This window comes from Nothobranchius furzeri, chromosome 4 (genome assembly GCF_043380555.1).
Source record: "Nothobranchius furzeri strain GRZ-AD chromosome 4, NfurGRZ-RIMD1, whole genome shotgun sequence".
Lineage (NCBI taxonomy): Eukaryota > Metazoa > Chordata > Actinopteri > Cyprinodontiformes > Nothobranchiidae > Nothobranchius > Nothobranchius furzeri.
In genome coordinates, this window is record NC_091744.1 from 53,945,549 (window position 1) to 53,963,531 (window position 17,983).

The 17,983-nt window shown below is 44.5% G+C and overlaps 1 protein-coding gene across 1 annotated transcript; it reads left to right on the forward strand.

Moving 5' to 3' along the window:
* The first annotated feature begins 12,055 nt into the window (after window positions 1-12,055).
* LOC139069790 (uncharacterized) lies at window positions 12,056-14,439 on the forward strand. Its single transcript, XM_070550742.1, has 3 exons — window positions 12,056-12,143; window positions 12,814-13,163; window positions 13,801-14,439. Exons 1-3 carry the CDS (start codon window positions 12,056-12,058, stop codon window positions 14,437-14,439), a joined length of 1,077 nt encoding a protein of 358 aa, XP_070406843.1.
* The last annotated feature ends 3,544 nt before the right edge of the window (window positions 14,440-17,983 follow it).

Here is a 17,983-nt window from a genome sequence, read left to right on the forward strand (position 1 = left end):
GGTACACGTTGATGGTAAAGTGTTTTGTCGACGCGCTTTCTTAAGTTAATTCACTCAGAAATCAAAAGACTCGGTAGTGAGTCTGCGTTAGAAGTTGCGATTCAGCTATTCTGCCTGGCTTGGCAGAAACAGCGTGAAAGGGGGGGGGGGGGGGGGGGGGGGGGAACGAGCCAGCCGGCTCTGCCCCCCTTTCGGTTTTCAGGTCCACACACTTTCGTTGTCCAACACGACCTGAACTAAAAGACTGAAAACTTACCAAAAACCTTTCTCTTCTCAAAGCAAAACATGTGCGTCATCAAATGTGTCTGGAGTTTACTGTGGGAAGGTGTGTGTGGGTGTGTGTGAATGTTTGTGTGCTTGAGTGTGAAGGTCAGTACCAAACATTCTCAACACTATCTAATTATGGATTCATTAAGCCATTATAATTACCCCAAAGCATAAGAACCATTCATTTGATTAAACACATTTATAATGAGCAAAATGATAATGGTTATTCTAACATTAAAATCAAGAAAAAGAAGTTTAAACTTTATGTTTTGACTTGGTCTGGGTACAACTCATGTAAACACATCTTCTGGTAGACTGCAGGTGGCTGATGTTATGGTTTCCTCCCAGACTCGCTGGCGTTCAGGACTTAATCTGTGGGTGAAATTCTCAATGACCCAGCTTTGACCTAGCTGCGTCCAGCACCACCTTTGTGATAGAAAACCCATATTTCCTCACGTTACAGTCCCCCCTTTTTGTGACGACATGGTGGTCAAGCAGAGGCCACCTGACGTCACAACCACAATAACGTGATGTACTCGTGAAGGTAGACATCCCAGATGAAGGCAGGAACGATGAAGCGTCACCACAGGTCACGTGTAGAAGGGAGTCTATCCTGGTCAGATGATTAAGGCCAAAACTGTTGCAATCATTGTAAAGTAATCCACTTAGGGAATCTTGAAAGCAGAGCTATTTCAATAGCAGTTAATTTTCATTAGCAATAATGCAAAGGTATTCAAAGGATAAGCAGCTCGTGTGTCACACGGAGCTGGGCAGGTGATGTATTCCCCAGGCGTAGTCCAGGCGAAGTCCGGTGCAGACCTCGACCCATCTCGAACCACAACCGAAGCCCCATGCGACAGGAAACCAGTTGAAGGATGGTGAAGACGACCCCTCTGATGGGATGTAGTCCATACGAGCTCGGAGAAGGAGACAAAGTGAGACAGCCCACACGATAGATAGCATTTGATGCAAATCAAAGAAATCAATCAAAACCTATCTATGGGTGCCTCTGGGAAAATGTGGATGCCTTTTGTGAATTATCTAAAGAAGAAATGTTCTGTACCCTGTTCTACATGTCATGTAAAACGTGATGCAGAGAAAACACAAATAAAAGAAAGTAAATCCTAACTGATATGTGAGACTCAGCAGGCTGCATTAATTAAAGGCATATATATAAAAGAAATAATCATGAAAATGAAGGGCAAATTGGCTTGTGGCCCTTTAAGGGAAATAGTAACAAAATAAAATTAACTTTGTAATCAAATATAATCATGCTACACAAAGCCCTAATAAAAAGATAGAGATGTAAATCAGTTCTAAAAATGTAAATCAGTAGGTTAGTAATCCCTAAAGATGAGAGTTAGTAACAGGATCCTGGCTGGAGGCAGGTAACCTGAAAAAAAAACTCAAAGGATATCACATTCGTTAAAAACCCATCCCACAAACGAGAGAATTTGTAACGGTCCACCAGTTAGTGGAAAAGAATCCGGTCAGAATAGAGTTGTTCAGTATAGAGTTTTGAATCTGGTATTGCGGACCCACAGAGACACGAGTTTGGACGTATCTGTGGGAGCAGGCTCATAAGCGATTTGGTAATCAAACTGTTTGTATCTTGTGTTACGAACCCACAGGGAAACTTGTTTGAATTTACCTGAGGGTTCCGTACGGAACTGGAGCGAAGCTGATGGTTTAACTGTTAGATCAGAACCTGATTTTACCTGCTCAAAGTTGGGTTGCAGCTTTACGGAGGCAACTTTGTTGTGATCAGAAATAGTAGTGAACTGGAAATGCGAAACCGATGCTCGCAAAGCAGGAGGAGGCTCTCCATCCCCCTTTTGTTTCTCAAACTTATGCCGTGTCTGTGAGACAGGAGAAGCATAACAAAGAACAGTTCTTAAGCTCTTAAAAGCTCTATTACCAAGAAGATGCACATTGTCACCTGAATCGTGCTGAAAGAGTAGGTGTTCAGATGTCCAAAGACCCGGAGGTGTTGGACTTGGAGGTTCTGAAAAGAAGTGATCCAAGGATGGTTGTGTCACGGGTGTCAAAGCAAATCTAGCCATGTTCAGAATCAGATACAGACATGATGCTAGCTTTAGGAACATGGTCTGTCCTGAAAACTGAAGCCAAGAATACTTTATTCCCAAGAATGATGGAGGTTCCCACACAGAATCAGAAAAACCCGGTTTAACCAGAGTAGTTACAGACTGACTAGAATTCCGCCCCGTAGAAGGTGCAGCACCTAACTCCGGGTCGGAGGTCAATGTCGTCAGCTGAATTGGTGGAAGGTCAGTGTCGATTCCTGCAATGACCCGCCCACTTGGAGGAGGGTTTCCCCCGAACAGCCTGAAGTCCGCAACGGAAAACTCAGTGTCACTCGGCACCCCCCCTTTTGTCAGGAGGGGCCCCGAGCAGAGCATCACTGCACGCACCTACACCTCCCGGGCCGGGTGGTCTTCCCGAGCCCGTGAGAGAGGTGTGCGCTGCAACCACCGAGCCTCCTTCAATATCGCCACTGACCACTTGACTACTGGAACCTGCAGGGTTTTCTGCGTCGTCGTGGTCACCTGTAAGAGAAATCACAGGAAAGAGAGCACAGAGGCCAGAGACTAAGTCACACCCCTGTGAAAGGAGAAAAGAATTGGCCACCATATTAGCAGAGGTCACAAACTGAAAAGTGACAAGGTCATTCATATAAAGGTCAAGATGTCCGGGCACAAACCCCTTAAATGGCTTGGTAGCTCCGTCCGGAGACCACAAGTGTTTCACGGCGGCTGACGTTTCCATCACGCCCCGATAAAGAAGCTGGTTTGTGCATGAGGCGGACTGACGAGTAAAGCAGACCTCTGACTGAAGCGGTGGATCACAGCCTGAAGATTTCACACCCATGCTGGAGAGACGGTCAGCCTCTAACATGGATGACAGAGAAGAAGCATCAGGAACCAAAGGGTTAAGCACAACGTGTTTGTCACAGAGGTTAACCATAGGCTCAAGAGATTTATTCAGCTTAAAAGCAGCAGAGAAAGTGTTGTTTATTTCAAACCTTGATATTGATGGTGGGTTTTTGACCCCCTGGAAGAAATAAATGTAAAGAAAAAGCGTTATGACTGTAAACAGCATGTTGCTTGAATTCACGTCATGAATTGCAGACCAGAACCACCTCCGACCCAGTGCAGCTGGCACCGAACCGTTACCACTAGTCCCCACCGTCCCCGACCGGCGGCACCCGCGTAATGCGGGCCCGTTCGGGCGGGTGGAGGGACCATCGAGGCTCGGCCGGTAAGCAGTCTCCTGCGTCTTGGCATGTTCTGGAAGCAGAACGTCAGAGAACCTTACATCAGGTGTAACAGTGCAAGAAAGATTTTGTCGTGTCTCGTCCATCCCTCTTTAAGTTCAGAGCAACTCGCGTTTTTACCTTCTGAGTCGACGTATGAGCCCGGTACAGATCCTTAATTAATCTCACACTCAAGGACCGTCCGTAGCTCAACTTAACTTTATGACACAGGGTAAAACAAGGAGCTGTTGATAGAGAAACGAATACACACAACTTCACAAGATGGAAGAAAAAGTCATGGATCCGAGCAACGGGCTGCGAAAGCCGACCCGCTCACCGGTCCAAAATAAAATAAAACAAAAAATAATAAACCCTACGCTGCCGTGTTGGTATCAGACGGACAAACGTAGCAAAATGTAGATTCTACACACCGTAGTGAATTACAAGAATCACCGCCAACGCGGGTTTTGTGAGGACACAGACTGACTGTGTCAGAAATGGTATGACAATTTTACGGGACGCGTTCCCTATTTGTCTAACTGTGGCCTGCTAGCTTAGCTCTCCGGCCAAGTCTAGCGTTCTTTGTCTGTAGCGACCAGACTTAAATTTTCCCGATTAACAAGTAGGCATCTCGCTCCACTTTTAATACGGACTTTAAAAAGCGTACGCAATCTGAATGCAGTAACGCGTAACGGCCATAACCCGGCTTACAACGTTTACCGTGCAATCAAGCTACGGTAGGTGCCTACGGGCATTCCGTTTAGATTCGGCTTCGATCAGTCGCCTATGCAATGGAAATAATTTCCACAATAGCTCGCCCACAGTGTCAACACACTGAGACGAAAGGTGTCCGAGAATTTAGTTTCGGTTCGGAGAATTTAGTTTTAATGTTAGGACTGAGGATAAGCTGCTCACGGTAGCTCACCCAGCAAGCTCAGAGCGGAAATGTCGCTTTCCGACCTGAAGAGGTTAGAGACGCGGCGGTGCGTCAAAATGGACAGAATTTAGTCAAAAGCACAACTCACACGTTCGCTCCGAAGGCGAAGATGGGATAAATCAAAGTTAGGTCTGTAATTTTCGGTCAATTTGAGATCGGAGACCTTCCCCGTCAAGTTTCCACCAGTACGTCTCCCGGAAGAGTGACTTCAGCGGAATAACTTCCGGTGTTTTTCAAAATAAGACATCAAAGTGAAACACAGAGAAAAGCGCTGTTCGTAGCTTTTAGATGTTAGAAATCAGATAAATCGCAGATATAGAAGTCTGGATACGCTCGCCATTAATGTAGCGTTGTGGTTTTATGCTCTTTTATGAAAGAGGAACCATGCTACGTATTAATTCGGAATATTAATTTTAATAAATCAATAACCAAATTTTATATTGTTCAGAAGACTCAAAGGTTGTTTTCATCCATAAACTGCCGATAATATCTGAGTGTCTGTGTTTCAGTTCAATGAGGAAACCAGTTTGACGTTTAAAAGTTTTAATTCTTCAAATTAAACTAATGATTTTGAAATTGACAAACAGGAAATACAATCAACATTGGTAACTTTGTGGGACAATCTTTTTAACAGTTGATATGCTGTTAATGCTCAAATAGACCTTCTGTTGTGAGTTGTGAGAGTGATATGAGGTGAGATGGAGGTGAGATGGATGCGTGTGTGCATCTGATTTTGCTTCAGGAAGAAACAGGTGTCTGAGTGAAAAGTGATTGTTTGAATAAACTTAGGTTTAGTGGAAAAGATGCATCAAAACGCTATCTGTCGTGTTTTACCTCACCGAAAATCGGACCCTCTGTTGGACCCGGGACGTCACCTTAGGATGTTTCATCCAGGGCACCTTGGCTGGCAAAGAAGACAAAGATGCGCTGCGAACCGGTCCAGAGTTGCCCTCGGTACACGTTGATGGTAAAGTGTTTTGTCGACGCGCTTTCTTAAGTTAATTCACTCAGAAATCAAAAGACTCGGTAGTGAGTCTGCGTTAGAAGTTGCGATTCAGCTATTCTGCCTGGCTTGGCAGAAACAGCGTGAAGGGGGGGGGGGGGGGGGGGGGGGGGGTTGGGGAGAAACGAGCCAGCCGGCTCTGCCCCCCTTTCGGTTTTCAGGTCCACACTCTTTCGTTGTCCAACACGACCTGAACTAAAAGACTGAAAACTTACCAAAAACCTTTCTCTTCTCAAAGCAAAACATGTGCGTCATCAAATGTGTCTGGAGTTTACTGTGGGAAGGTGTGTGTGGGTGTGTGTGAATGTTTGTGTGCTTGAGTGTGAAGGTCAGTACTAAACATTCTCAACACTATCTAATTATGGATTCATTAAGCCATTATAATTACCCCAAAGCATAAGAACCATTCATTTGATTAAACACATTTATAATGAGCAAAATGATAATGGTTATTCTAACATTAAAATCAAGAAAAAGAAGTTTAAACTTTATGTTTTGACTTGGTCTGGGTACCACTCATGTAAACACATCTTCTGGTAGACTGCAGGTGGCTGATGTTATGGTTTCCTCCCAGACTCGCTGGCGTTCAGGACTTAATCTGTGGGTGAAATTCTCAATGACCCAGCTTTGACCTAGCTGCGTCCAGCACCACCTTTGTGATAGAAAACCCATATTTCCTCACGTTACACACGGCATAAGTCTGAGAAACAAAAGGGGGGTGTGAAGCCTCCTCCTGATCTTCGAGCATCGTCTCTTCTTCTCCAGTTCACTCCAATTTCTGATTGCATAAACGTCGCCTCCGATAAGCTGATAAACAACTTTGAACAGGTAAAATCGGGTTCTGGTCTAACAACTAAACCATCCGCTTCGCTCCAGTTCCAAACGGGTCCCTCAGGTAAATTCAAACAAGTTTCCCTGTGGGTTCGTAACACCAGATACAAACCGCATGATGACCAAATCTATTATGACACGGCTCCCAGAGATAAATTCAAACTCGTTTCTCTGTGGGTTCGCAACACCAGATTCAAACCGCTTCCTGAACAAATTGATTCTGACCGGATTCTTTTCCACAACCTGGTGGGACATTACAAATTCACTTAATTTTTACTTTGTTGGATGAATTTTTAACAAATGTGATATCCTTTGAGTTTTTTTTTTCAGGTTACCTGCCTCCAGCCAGGGTCCTGCTACTAACTCACATTTTTAGGCATTACTAACCTACTGATTTACATTTTTAGAACTGATTTACCCCTCTATCTTTTAATAGTGCTTTGTGTAGAGTGATTATTTTTGTTTACAGATTTTAATTTGTTAAAATTTCCCTTAAAGGGCTACAAGCCAATTTGCCCTTCATTTTCGTTTTTTTCAGTATATTCCTTTAATGAGTGCCTGCATGTTTTCACATATCAGTTAGGATTTAATTTCTTTTATTTGTGTTTTCTCTGCATCATGTTTTCACATGACATGTAGAACAGGGTGCAGAACATTTCTTCTTTAGATAATTCACAAAATGCCTTCACATTTTCCCAGAGGTACCCATAGATAGGTTTTTGATCATTTCTTTGATTTGCATCAAGCGCAATCTATCGTGTGGGCTGTCTCACTGTGTCTCCTTCTCCGAGCTCGTCCGGTCTTCGATGTCTGCTTCGATTCCGTGGGGGTCTCCGCCATCAGAGGGTCGTCTTCACCTTACTCCACCTGGGTTCCTGTTGCATGGGGCTTCGGTTGTGGTTCGAGAGGAATCGAGGTCGTCCCTGGACTTCGCCTGGACTACGCCCGAGGGTTACATCACCTGCCCAGCACCGTGTGGACACACGAGCTACCTTATCCTTTGAATATACCTTTACATTATTGCTGATGAAAATTAACTGCTATTGAAATAGCTCTGCTTTCGAGATTTCCTAAGTGGATTACTTTACAATGATTACAACAATTTTGGGCCTTAATCATCTGATCAGGATATACTCCTTTCTACACGAAACCTGTGGAGACGCTTCATCACTCCTGCCTTCATCTGGAACATGCATGTCTACCTTCATGAGTTCATCACGTTAATGAGGTCACGACGTCAGGTGGTTTGTGCTTGACCACCATGTCGTCGCGAAAGGGGGGATCTGTAACGTGAGGAAATATGGGTTTTCTGTGCCAAAGGTCATTTGACTCGGCTGGGTCAAGAGCTGGGTCGCTGAGAACTTTCACCCACAGATTAAGACCTGAATGCCAGCGAGTCTGGGAGAAACCATAACATCTGAACACCTGCAGTACCAGAAGATGTGTTCTCATGGAAAAGCTAGTCATAACATAACATAAAGTCTTAAACTTCCTTCCCTTTATTTTAAGTTGTTACATGATCAGTATTATCACTTTGCTCATTATAAATGTGTTTTAATCAAATGAATGATTATTATGCTTTGGGTAATCATAATAACTAATGAATCACTGCTTAAATAAATAATGTTCTGAGGATGTTTTAGTGGTGACCTTCACACACTCAAACATTCACACACACACAGACTCTCACAGTAAACTCCAAAACACATTTGCTGACGTACACGTTTTGCTTTGAGAAGAGAAAGGTTTTTGGTAAGTTTCAGTCTTTTGATTCAGTTCGTGTTTGACAATGGGAGAGAGAGGACGGGTGAACAACCGCTAACGGGGGAACGGAGCCCACCGGCTCCCCCCCCCCACCCCCCCACCCCCCTCACGCTATTCCTGTCAAGCCAGACAGGATAGCTGAATTACAACCGCTAACGCAGACTCGACCAGAGTCTTTGATTTTCTGAGTAATTAACCTTAAGAAAGCGCATCTGCAAACGCTTTATCATCAACGTGTGCCAGGGAGCATCTCTGGACCGGACCGGTGGACACCTTCGTCTTCTCTGCCAAGCCGAGGTGACCTGGATGAAACATCGTCCTTTGACGTCCGGATCTGAACGAGGGCCCTCGTATGGTGAGGCAGACACAGTAGATAGCGTTTTGATGCATCTTTTCCAACAAAACCTAAGTTTATTCAAACCATCACTTTTCACCCAGACACCTGTTTCTTCCTGAAGCAAAATCAGATGCACACACGCATTCATCTCACCTTATTCTCAATTTTCAATACATTTCACACACACGCATCCATAATCACATCACATCACACCCAACCTTCAGCACATCCAACACAAGGTCTATTTGAGCAAGTTTACAATATCAACTGTTAAAGATTGTTCAGCAAAGTTGCCAATGTTGATTGTTGTTCCTCTGCTTGTTATTTCAAAATCATTAGTTTAATTTGAAGAATTAAATCTTTTAACTTTCAGCTTGTCTCTTCATTGAACTGAAACACAGACCCACGGATATTATCGACAGTTTATCGATGAAAACAACCTTTGAGTCTTCTTAAAACTATAAAATATGTAGGATGGTTCCTCTTTCATAAAAGAGCATAAACCATTACTCTACATAATTAAAAGAGCCTAATCAGGTTCACTACAGTATCCTGTCAGAGGTTACAGAGGACAGAGCTGCTCCTGTTGATATCTGGGTTAAGGTTAGGGGCAGGGTTAATGACCTTAAGGTTAGGGTTTGGGCTTAGGGGCAGGTTTAGTGTCTTTAAGGTTAGGGGCAAGGTTAGTGACCTTAAGGTTAGAGTTTAGGATTAGGGTTAAAGTACAAGTGAGGAGAGGAGTTAATTTGGTTAAGAAGTTGGTTGCGTTTAAAAACCTATGATTAAGGTTAGAGTAAGGTTGAGGGGCAGGATTAATTTGGTTTTATTACATTTGGAAAATTGGACACATTGTCAGTACTGGACCTTGGGATCATCAGGTGTTTCGGCCATTATCACTAGACACCTTCACCCAAGGGAGGCTCATCCAGGATTGATCAAGTCCTGGTGTGTGTCATTTAGTCCAATTGGGTTTTTGGTAAGTGTCTAATAGGGATTTGGTCCAGTTTTGAGGGTAATATTTATTGTGATTTACTTTTTTATTTTATCAGAAAGCCATTATTAGATAAAATTCTAAGTAACCTTTTGGTGATTATCCAAGTAGGCCAGAACTAAAAGCTTCCTCATAGAAGACTGGGCAACATTTCAGGTCCTGATGCCCTGGACTGCCACACCCTGTGTGCATTGTTCCTAGAGGCGGAACTCAAGGGGGGCCGCATACTTACCCCCTACCCAGAACCCTTCGGTAAACAGGTCGGTTGTTGACACCGTAAGGTTACCCTGACCTGCCCAGGTAGAGCTGAAGACATGGTCCCGTCACACCTGTGAGCTCCAGACCTTGCTGATTGATTGTTGTGGATGGATGGTTCAGACAAGACCTTGGGGTTTTGCGTTGTATGGAACACAAGGCTTGTCACACTTGCCCTGGGGCTGTGCATTGTATGAAGCACAGTGTCAAGTCCAGCTCTCCTGGGGTTGTGCGTTGTATGGGACACAGGAGATGCTAGTAGGAGCGGTATGATCTGGCTTCGGTTCTATTACTAGGTTGTAATAACATAGTAATAGTATTGTATATTCCCTTATTAGTCTAAAATGCATTCTTCTCCATACAGTTTGTTCCAGTGGAGTGCCAAATTAGTGGCATGTAATAACACTGTAGTAACATTGTAATAACCCTATGTTGGTTCTCAAATGTGTATCAATACCTTTTTAGTCAGGTGGACTCTCGTCCACTGGTCTGTGATATAGTAATACCATTACATAAATAAAGGGAATGCATAGCAATAGAAGGAGAACTGTGACAGAGAAAGAGAAACAAAGTCAGAATAGGAGAGACAGAGTCAGAGAGAGGTGTCTGTTCAGACTAGAACTCTCTCCCGCCGGATCGGGCTGTACACTCTGTCCCCCCTTCACTCCCTCCACTATGGGAGGGAAGAACTAAAGGAGAAGAGTTGGAATTGGAACCATCTTATCACAAGTGAAAAAGAATGGGTACCTTCTAGTGTTTAAAGGATTGTGAATCACATTTGTTTACCAACATTCTGGGTAAATTGTGGTGTCAGGATTGGAGTATTCTGGTAAGTCAATATCCTGGAATTGTAAAGAGCCCATTCTTCCGAAGGCACTGGCTAGGTTAGGTGTAAATTAGCTATCTCAATGACCCCCCCCACCTCATCCAACGACTGGGCAGTTGACATGGGGAGCCAAAGGCAATGCACGGGCCAACACACGTCATCCGCAGCTCTTTTCTCCTTATTGACTACCACATTGTTTCAAGAGTTGTGACCCACATTGGTCTAGTTGGCCATTTTTATTAGTCTATTTTTGCTGTAGTGTTGTACAAGATACACATGTATAAATATTAAATGCTTATTTATTATTGCTTTTCACTGGTAAAAATGTGTATTGGGGATAAATCTGCCTACTTTTTTTCTTTTCAAGCACTTTGTTTTGTTTTCTTGGTTTTATTTGAATAATTTCCTGCCCTTTCTCTCTCTAACCTTCCTGCATGCTGCATGTTTTCTCCGTCTTCCAGAAAAACTGTTTCCTAGATTTCCTACTTTCTTACTAATCAGCCAAAGGGATCCACCAAACGCAAAAAAATAAATAAATAAATAAATAAATAAAAAGAAGCTTAATATGCGCTGCGCTCCAGCAGCAATGAGTTGAAATCACCGGGGCACAGATTATGAACTCAGCTGAAAAGTACATGAAGTACCAGAGAATATGGGCTGATATAAACAATCGCAAACGAATGACTTTGTTTTGGTGGAGCGATTTTGTGATTATAACAGTGGCTGCGCGCAGGACACAGCTGGAGTATTTGAGCCATTCCCGCTGTGTCCTCTCTGCTCATAGAATGCCCGCAAAGCTGAGTCCATAAATGACGTCATATATGTGGATACTGGATCTTTTTTCAGGCTTCCCGCAATTAGAATTTTTAGGAAACCCACATCTTGATTCTGGGTTTAAAATTGCGTTGTAATTACCTCGTTACTGACAATTATACCGAGTAAATATTACCAATTTCTTTCCCTGTAATGCCTTACATTACCACATCACAGCAAAAATCAATGCATTACAGTAATTAATAACTTTTGTACCACGTTACTCCCAACACTGCACCCCCCCACCCACCCCCCACCCCCCTTCAACGAACGCCCCCTGGCGTCCTAGCTGATGCAGCCTCAAACTCCCGGATCAGGGATGGATCCTCAATGAAGGAGCCAGGGACCCAGGAACGTTCCTCACGGCCGTACCCCTCCCATTCTACAAGGTACTGGACACCACGTCCCCGACGACGAGAGTCCAAGATCTTGTTCACCGAGTACACAAGACCACCCTTGTAGAGGCGAACAGGAGGAGGAGGAGTGGGACAGAGGGGACTGGAGACCACAGGTTTAATAAGGGACACATGAAAAACAGGGTGAACAGGGAGGGACAAAGGGAGGTCCAGGCGAACGGTGGTAAGAGAGGGAACATTAAGGATCTTATAGCTCTTTTCCATCGCCTGGTCTGGAACGGTCAGGTCTGGGTATTATGGACCGGTATGTACCGGTGGGGATCTAGAAGTTTTCTGGCAAGCGTTTCTATCGCATTCCAGGCTCCAATTACTAGGCGGGGTAGCGTAATGCATCACGCGCAATGTGTGCCTTAACGTCATACAGCGCGACGAGAACGCGCCAAAACACAACAATGAAGTCCAGTCAGCAGCGCGTTCTTTCTCTTCTTGGTGTTTGGTATATTCTTTACACCCACATCACGATAGCGTTTAGAGCTATGCTGTGCGCATCGAGGAGGAGGGCAGCTGAAAGGCGACAACGCTTTCTGAAATTAATATCGGACACGAGGCATAACTTTCTACTGTTGAGACAAAGACGGAGGCGCCTGGTGGTAAATAACTTCTAAAGCTGTAATACATGTCGTTATAATCTCTGAGGGGGTGTCTAAGGCAACTATCAAAAAAGAAAAACAAAAAAAAAAGCACAAAAATCAAATGGTTTGGTTGTATATTGATCGTTTTTAAGACATGCTAAACATGGAAGGCCAACACCTAACTAAGTTTCAAACAGCTTCTGCACACATGGTGATGCTAGTCAACACGAGGGCCTGAATCCATCACTCTTTACTTCCTGGGCATGTCATAGATAAGTTGTGCAGCTTTATTGAAATTATTATAATTAATTATATTGATAATTACAAGCAATACCACATTTGTGCATTTTATAAAGTGAACAAAACATAGCCTGTCACTGGTAGCTCCATAAAGAACAGCTGTTATTTTAACCTTGAACAAATTCTATTTATGTGAACTTTTTGTCTATAACCATACTGTTTCAATCTTTTTCACTGCACTATTGTTTTTACTTTTACTGTGTTATGACTGTTTGAATTTTTTTTAGTTGGCTCTTTTGAATCAGCGACGGCAACCAACTGTGTGGGCCTGTGTGTGTTTGCCTTCTGGGATGTGACCATGCCAAACTTCACTCCGTCAGATTGGATAGCTCATTTCAGAATGTCAGAAGAGACCTTTTCATGTCTTTGTTCAACGCTCCGTCCAGCCATGCAGAAGAGGAACACCAACTTCAGAGCCTGCGTGCCACTCAGGAAAAGAGTTGCAATTGCACTGTGGAAGCTTGCAAATAACAGTGAATACAGGAGCATCTGGCTTCTTTTTGGTGTAAGCACGACCTCTGTGTGCTGCTGTGTGCAGGACTTCTGTAAGGCTGTCTGTAAAATCTTGCCTGCCGAGGTTATGCTTTTCCAACTCTGCAAAAGCTACAGGAAATGGCAGACTATTTTGAGACCAGGTGGGGGGTTCCTTAGGCCCTGTCCACACGTAGCCGGGGATCTGCCAAAACGTAGATATTTGTCTACGTTTTGGCCTGTCATCCACACGAAAACGGAGTTTTTTCACACGAAAACGGATCTTTTTAAAAACTCCGGCCAAAGTGAAGATCTGCGTTTTCTCCGTTTTGGGTGTCTGCGTGTGGACGGACAAAACCGGAGTTTTAAGGTCCGCAACGTCACTTTCCGCGACAAAAAATGCTGACATCACGTGTGCGACCTGTGTTTACACTAGCCGACATCATGGAATCCTTCAGAGCTGCGCTCTGTCACTACCCGATCCATCAATTGTCCAAGCGCTTTCTGCTTGTTTGTTTTTGCAAGCGTAATTACTGCTCCTTGCGGAAGACCACAGACGAAGGACGAGGTTAAGAACGGGGGAAGTACTGCCGCCTACAGGTCTGGCATGTCCTTAACAACGTATTTATCCGGGTACGTGTGGACAGAGTTCTTTTTTAAAACGAGGTGGTGTGGATGCAAGTTTTTGGAGGGGCGGATATTCGTTTTTAAAAAACCCCGGCTACGTGTGGACTACGCCTTAGTGTGTGGGTGCCATCGATGGTTCCCATATCCCAATAATCGCACCACAGGAATTCCACACAGACTACTTCAATAGGAAAGGTTGGCATTCCATAATCATCCAGGGCATTGTGGATGGCAGAGGCATGTTCTGGAATGTTAATGCAGGTCAGCCAGGTAGCTTACATGATCCCCGTGTGCTGCGATTGTCCACATTTTGGGACTTGGTTGCTCATGGACAACTGCACCCGACTAGCACCAAGAACATTGAGGGAATAAATGTAGGCTTTTATGTGCTCGGGGACTCTGCCTATCCTCTACAGAACTGGCTCCTAAAACCATTTTCAGATAACGGTCGTCTCACTGCAGAACAACAGGCGTACAACAGGAAAACGTCCAGAGCCAGAGTTGTGGTCGAAAATGCATTTGGGAGGCTTAAGGGTAGGTGGCGATGTCTTCTGAAGAGAAACGACAGTGATGTAGAGCTTCTTAAATACATGGTGCTGACCTGTTGTGTGCTTTACAATATCTGTGAGAGCCATGGGGAGGAATATGTAGAATGTGACGCACCTGCTGATGAACCAGTGGTTGCAAATATGCAGGAAGTTGCAGAGGAGGGCAGCGATGTGCGTGAAGCTCTGATGCGACACTTCAACCGCTGACCTCAATTTTTGTTTTTTCTTTCCATTTACTTTGTTTATTGTTTTGACACTTTTAACTGTTGGAAACCTGTAGTTTGAACTGAAATGTTTGTTTTATTTTCAGAACTTAATAAAGTACACTATTTTACTTTTAACAAACTGTTGCACCTTTCCATTTTAACATGTATTTAAGGTGGGCTGTAATGTAATCTCCATTTATTATGTAAATTTAAATTTTCGAGCAAAATTGTTTTCAAGACAATTCATGCACAACTTGTTTTTCTTTGAAATTGTATTGATAAAAAGAACAAACGTGGGATTAAAAAACGACAGGACAAATACACAACCCCTTACTGCCTGGGTGGTGGCAGGAAGTCAGAGGAGCTGCCCATTCTTTGTGCGACCAGTCCAAGAACAGCATTTAGGGCACCCAAATGTTCAAAATATCGCTCTGCGATCTGAGATTCATGCTGCCTTGCTGCTGCAGCGTCTTGTTGCATCCAGTTAACCTGCTCCCGGCTTATGCCTTCCATTCTGTCCATCTGCCTGCCATCTGCGATCTGCAACTCATCAAATATCATCTGAGTGCGTGCTTCCAATCTCCGTCTTCAGTCACCTGCAAACAACAACATTGGCAATTACATTTGTGTTTATATGGATAACAAAATGTCAGTTGTCCTGTGAACTTGTCAGTTTTGTTTATGCACAAAGCAATTTTTAGAATGGTAAGACACTACCTGTGCGTCGACGACATGGTAGATGTTCCTCTCGAGTGGTAGTGGACAGAGGTGATGGTGGTGGCGAAGGAACTGGCCGAGGCGATGGTGGCACAGAAGGTACGGACAGAGGTTATGGTGGCACAGAAGGTCCTGGAGTGCTACTTGAGGAAGTGGATGGTTCCTCTGAAGAGGGAGTGTTTTCTGCTTCAGATGTGTCTGAAAAACACACATCAAAAAATTAGTCAGTAAGAAAAGATCACAAACTAAATCAGTAAGAAAAGCACAATATTTTTACAATAAAAGAGCATATAGGCATATAGTAAACTTAATAAAACTACTATGAGTTAAGGCCATTTTGTCATTTGGAATGTGTCCACTAGATGGCAGTAATTCGCCAGTGACGTACAGATTAATTGCAATTTAACGTTATATTCTTATTCCTTCGAAAAATATATACTTGTTAAAAGTCCACTCTAGGCTAAAAACACTGCTGGCGCGACTTTTGGGATCTTTATAATATTAGATCAGCTCGCTGCTCCTCACTGTGGGTGCTCAGCTGTATAAAACAATGGAGATGCTAAAAACACTGAGATGCTAACGTGAAAGGCTAACAAATTTTGCCATGTTTTAAACAATGAGACGCTAACAAGAAAGGCAAACTCCGCTCCAGCCTCATGTACGCAACAAGGACATGCTAAACATGAAAGGCTTATATCACGAACAGCGTGTTAAAAAACACGGGGGAATGCTAAATGAAGGTTAACATAAACACAAGGGGATGCTAAGGCTAGTTAACACGAGGGGGGTAAATCCTTTACTTGCGGAGCATTTCTTAAATAGGTGTTGCTATTATTCAGTGTTTTTGGTGCTGCAATGAATGGCCTGCAGAGCTAAAAAGACAACAAAGGAAATGCTTACCAACAGGGTTTATGAGTGACTCCAGAATACTGGTCGCCGAGTCCAGGCCTCCTTCGCTGCCTAGGTTTGACGGTCTGTGTCCATAAATAGCGTCCACCACATCGTACCACTTCCATGTACTTCACCCATTCCCACTACGGCCGTTGCTGTCCTTAACTTTTCTGTAGTGGGCTTTTATTTTTTTCAGCTTCGCACGACACTGTTCGGAGGTGCGCTGGAATCCTTCAGCTGCCATGCGCTGGGAAGCTTCTTTGAAGACTTTCTCATTTTTTATCATCCCATCCAGCTCGGCCTGAATGTTGCTATCTCCGATGATGGTGAGGAACGTTTGAAGCTCCGCATTGGGCCAAAAGCTATTACTTGCAGGCCTTTTCGCGCACAAGGAGTACAGCCAAAAACAAACACTGGAACTCGACTCACTTCTTTCCATCTCCTGGGATTGTCGCGGGTTGTTACGTAATTTCTCCCCCAATCAGAGGACTCTGGACCTTTTACGCTGTGGCTCCGCCCAGACCAAAAATCTCTGGACCCACAACAGAAGAGGTCCCGCTCCGTCCCGCTACTGGCCCGGTTTGGGTAGGTTTCCTGGACTGGTTCATCCCATTCCATGCCAGTTTGGTCGGTGGACAAGGCCTATTAAAGGGACCAATAAAACGTGGAGACAGCTTGCGGGAAGATGCCTTTAGGGGTATGTCTTTGGAGGACAACCAAACGGACTGACCTGGGGTGTAGACGGGTGCGGGGCGCCGCCGGCGAACAGCAAGCTGCTTATTGTGCCTCGCCATGCGGTCGAGGGCAGCTCTGGTGGAGGTCCAAGCCCGTCTAGCACCACGGAGGAACTGGGGAATGGAGGACGAAACCGGGGACTGTTGGGGAAAGAGTGAGGGTTGATAACCAAGGGAGGCTTCAAAAGGTGACTGACCTGTAGCTGAGGAGATGTGACTGTTGTGAGTGTATTCGACCCTGGGTAAGTGTGTGCTCCAGGAGGATGGATGTGACAAGCAGACACAGTGCAGCATGGATCTGAGTTCCTGGTTCATGCACTCACATTGACCGTTTGTCTGAGGATGGTGACCAGAGGTGAGTGTCACCTGACCTCCAAGAGTTTCTGCGAACTCCTTCTACATCTTGGAAATGAATTGCGGACCACGATCTGAGAGTATCTCCTCTGGGATACCATGAAGGCGGAAAATGTGTTTCACCAGGAGCTGCACTGTGACTGCAGATGAAGGGAGAGCTTTAAGGGGAACCAGGTGACATGCTTTAGAAAAACGATCGATGATAGTCAGGATTCTGGTGAATCCGTGCGAGTTGGGTAGACCACAAACAAAGTCTAGAGCGATATGGGACCAGGGACGAGAGGGAATGGGAAGTGGCTGTAACAGACCCGCTGGAGAGCGATGGTCCCCTTATTCTTGTGAACAGATGTGGCATCCCGAGACATAGTCCATGGTGTCTTTATACAAGGATGGCCACCAAAATGACCGTCTGATAAGAGCTACAGTTCTACTAACCCCTGGGTGAAGGGAGAACTTGCCCGTGTGTGCCCAGTGGATCACCTTACTTCTCAAGGGTTCTGGCACAAACAATCTGCTCGGGCGTCCGTTGTTGGGTCCGGGGTTGGTCCCTGAGAGCCTCCATGACCTGGTCCCTGATTTCCCAAGAGACTCCTCCTACAATGCAGTTGGGAGGAAGGATGGTGGCAGGTTTGGCCTCAAGGTCTGAGGAGTATTGCCTGGAGAGAGCATCTGGTTTTGTGTTCTTTGCACCCGGATGGTAAGAAATCTGAAAATTGAATCTGGAAAAGAAAATTGACCAGCGGTACTGATGTGGATTTAACTGTTTAGCCTCCTTCAAATAAACCAGGTTTTTGTGATCTGTCCAAATAATAAAAGGATTCTCAGCACCCTCCAACCAATGCCTCCACT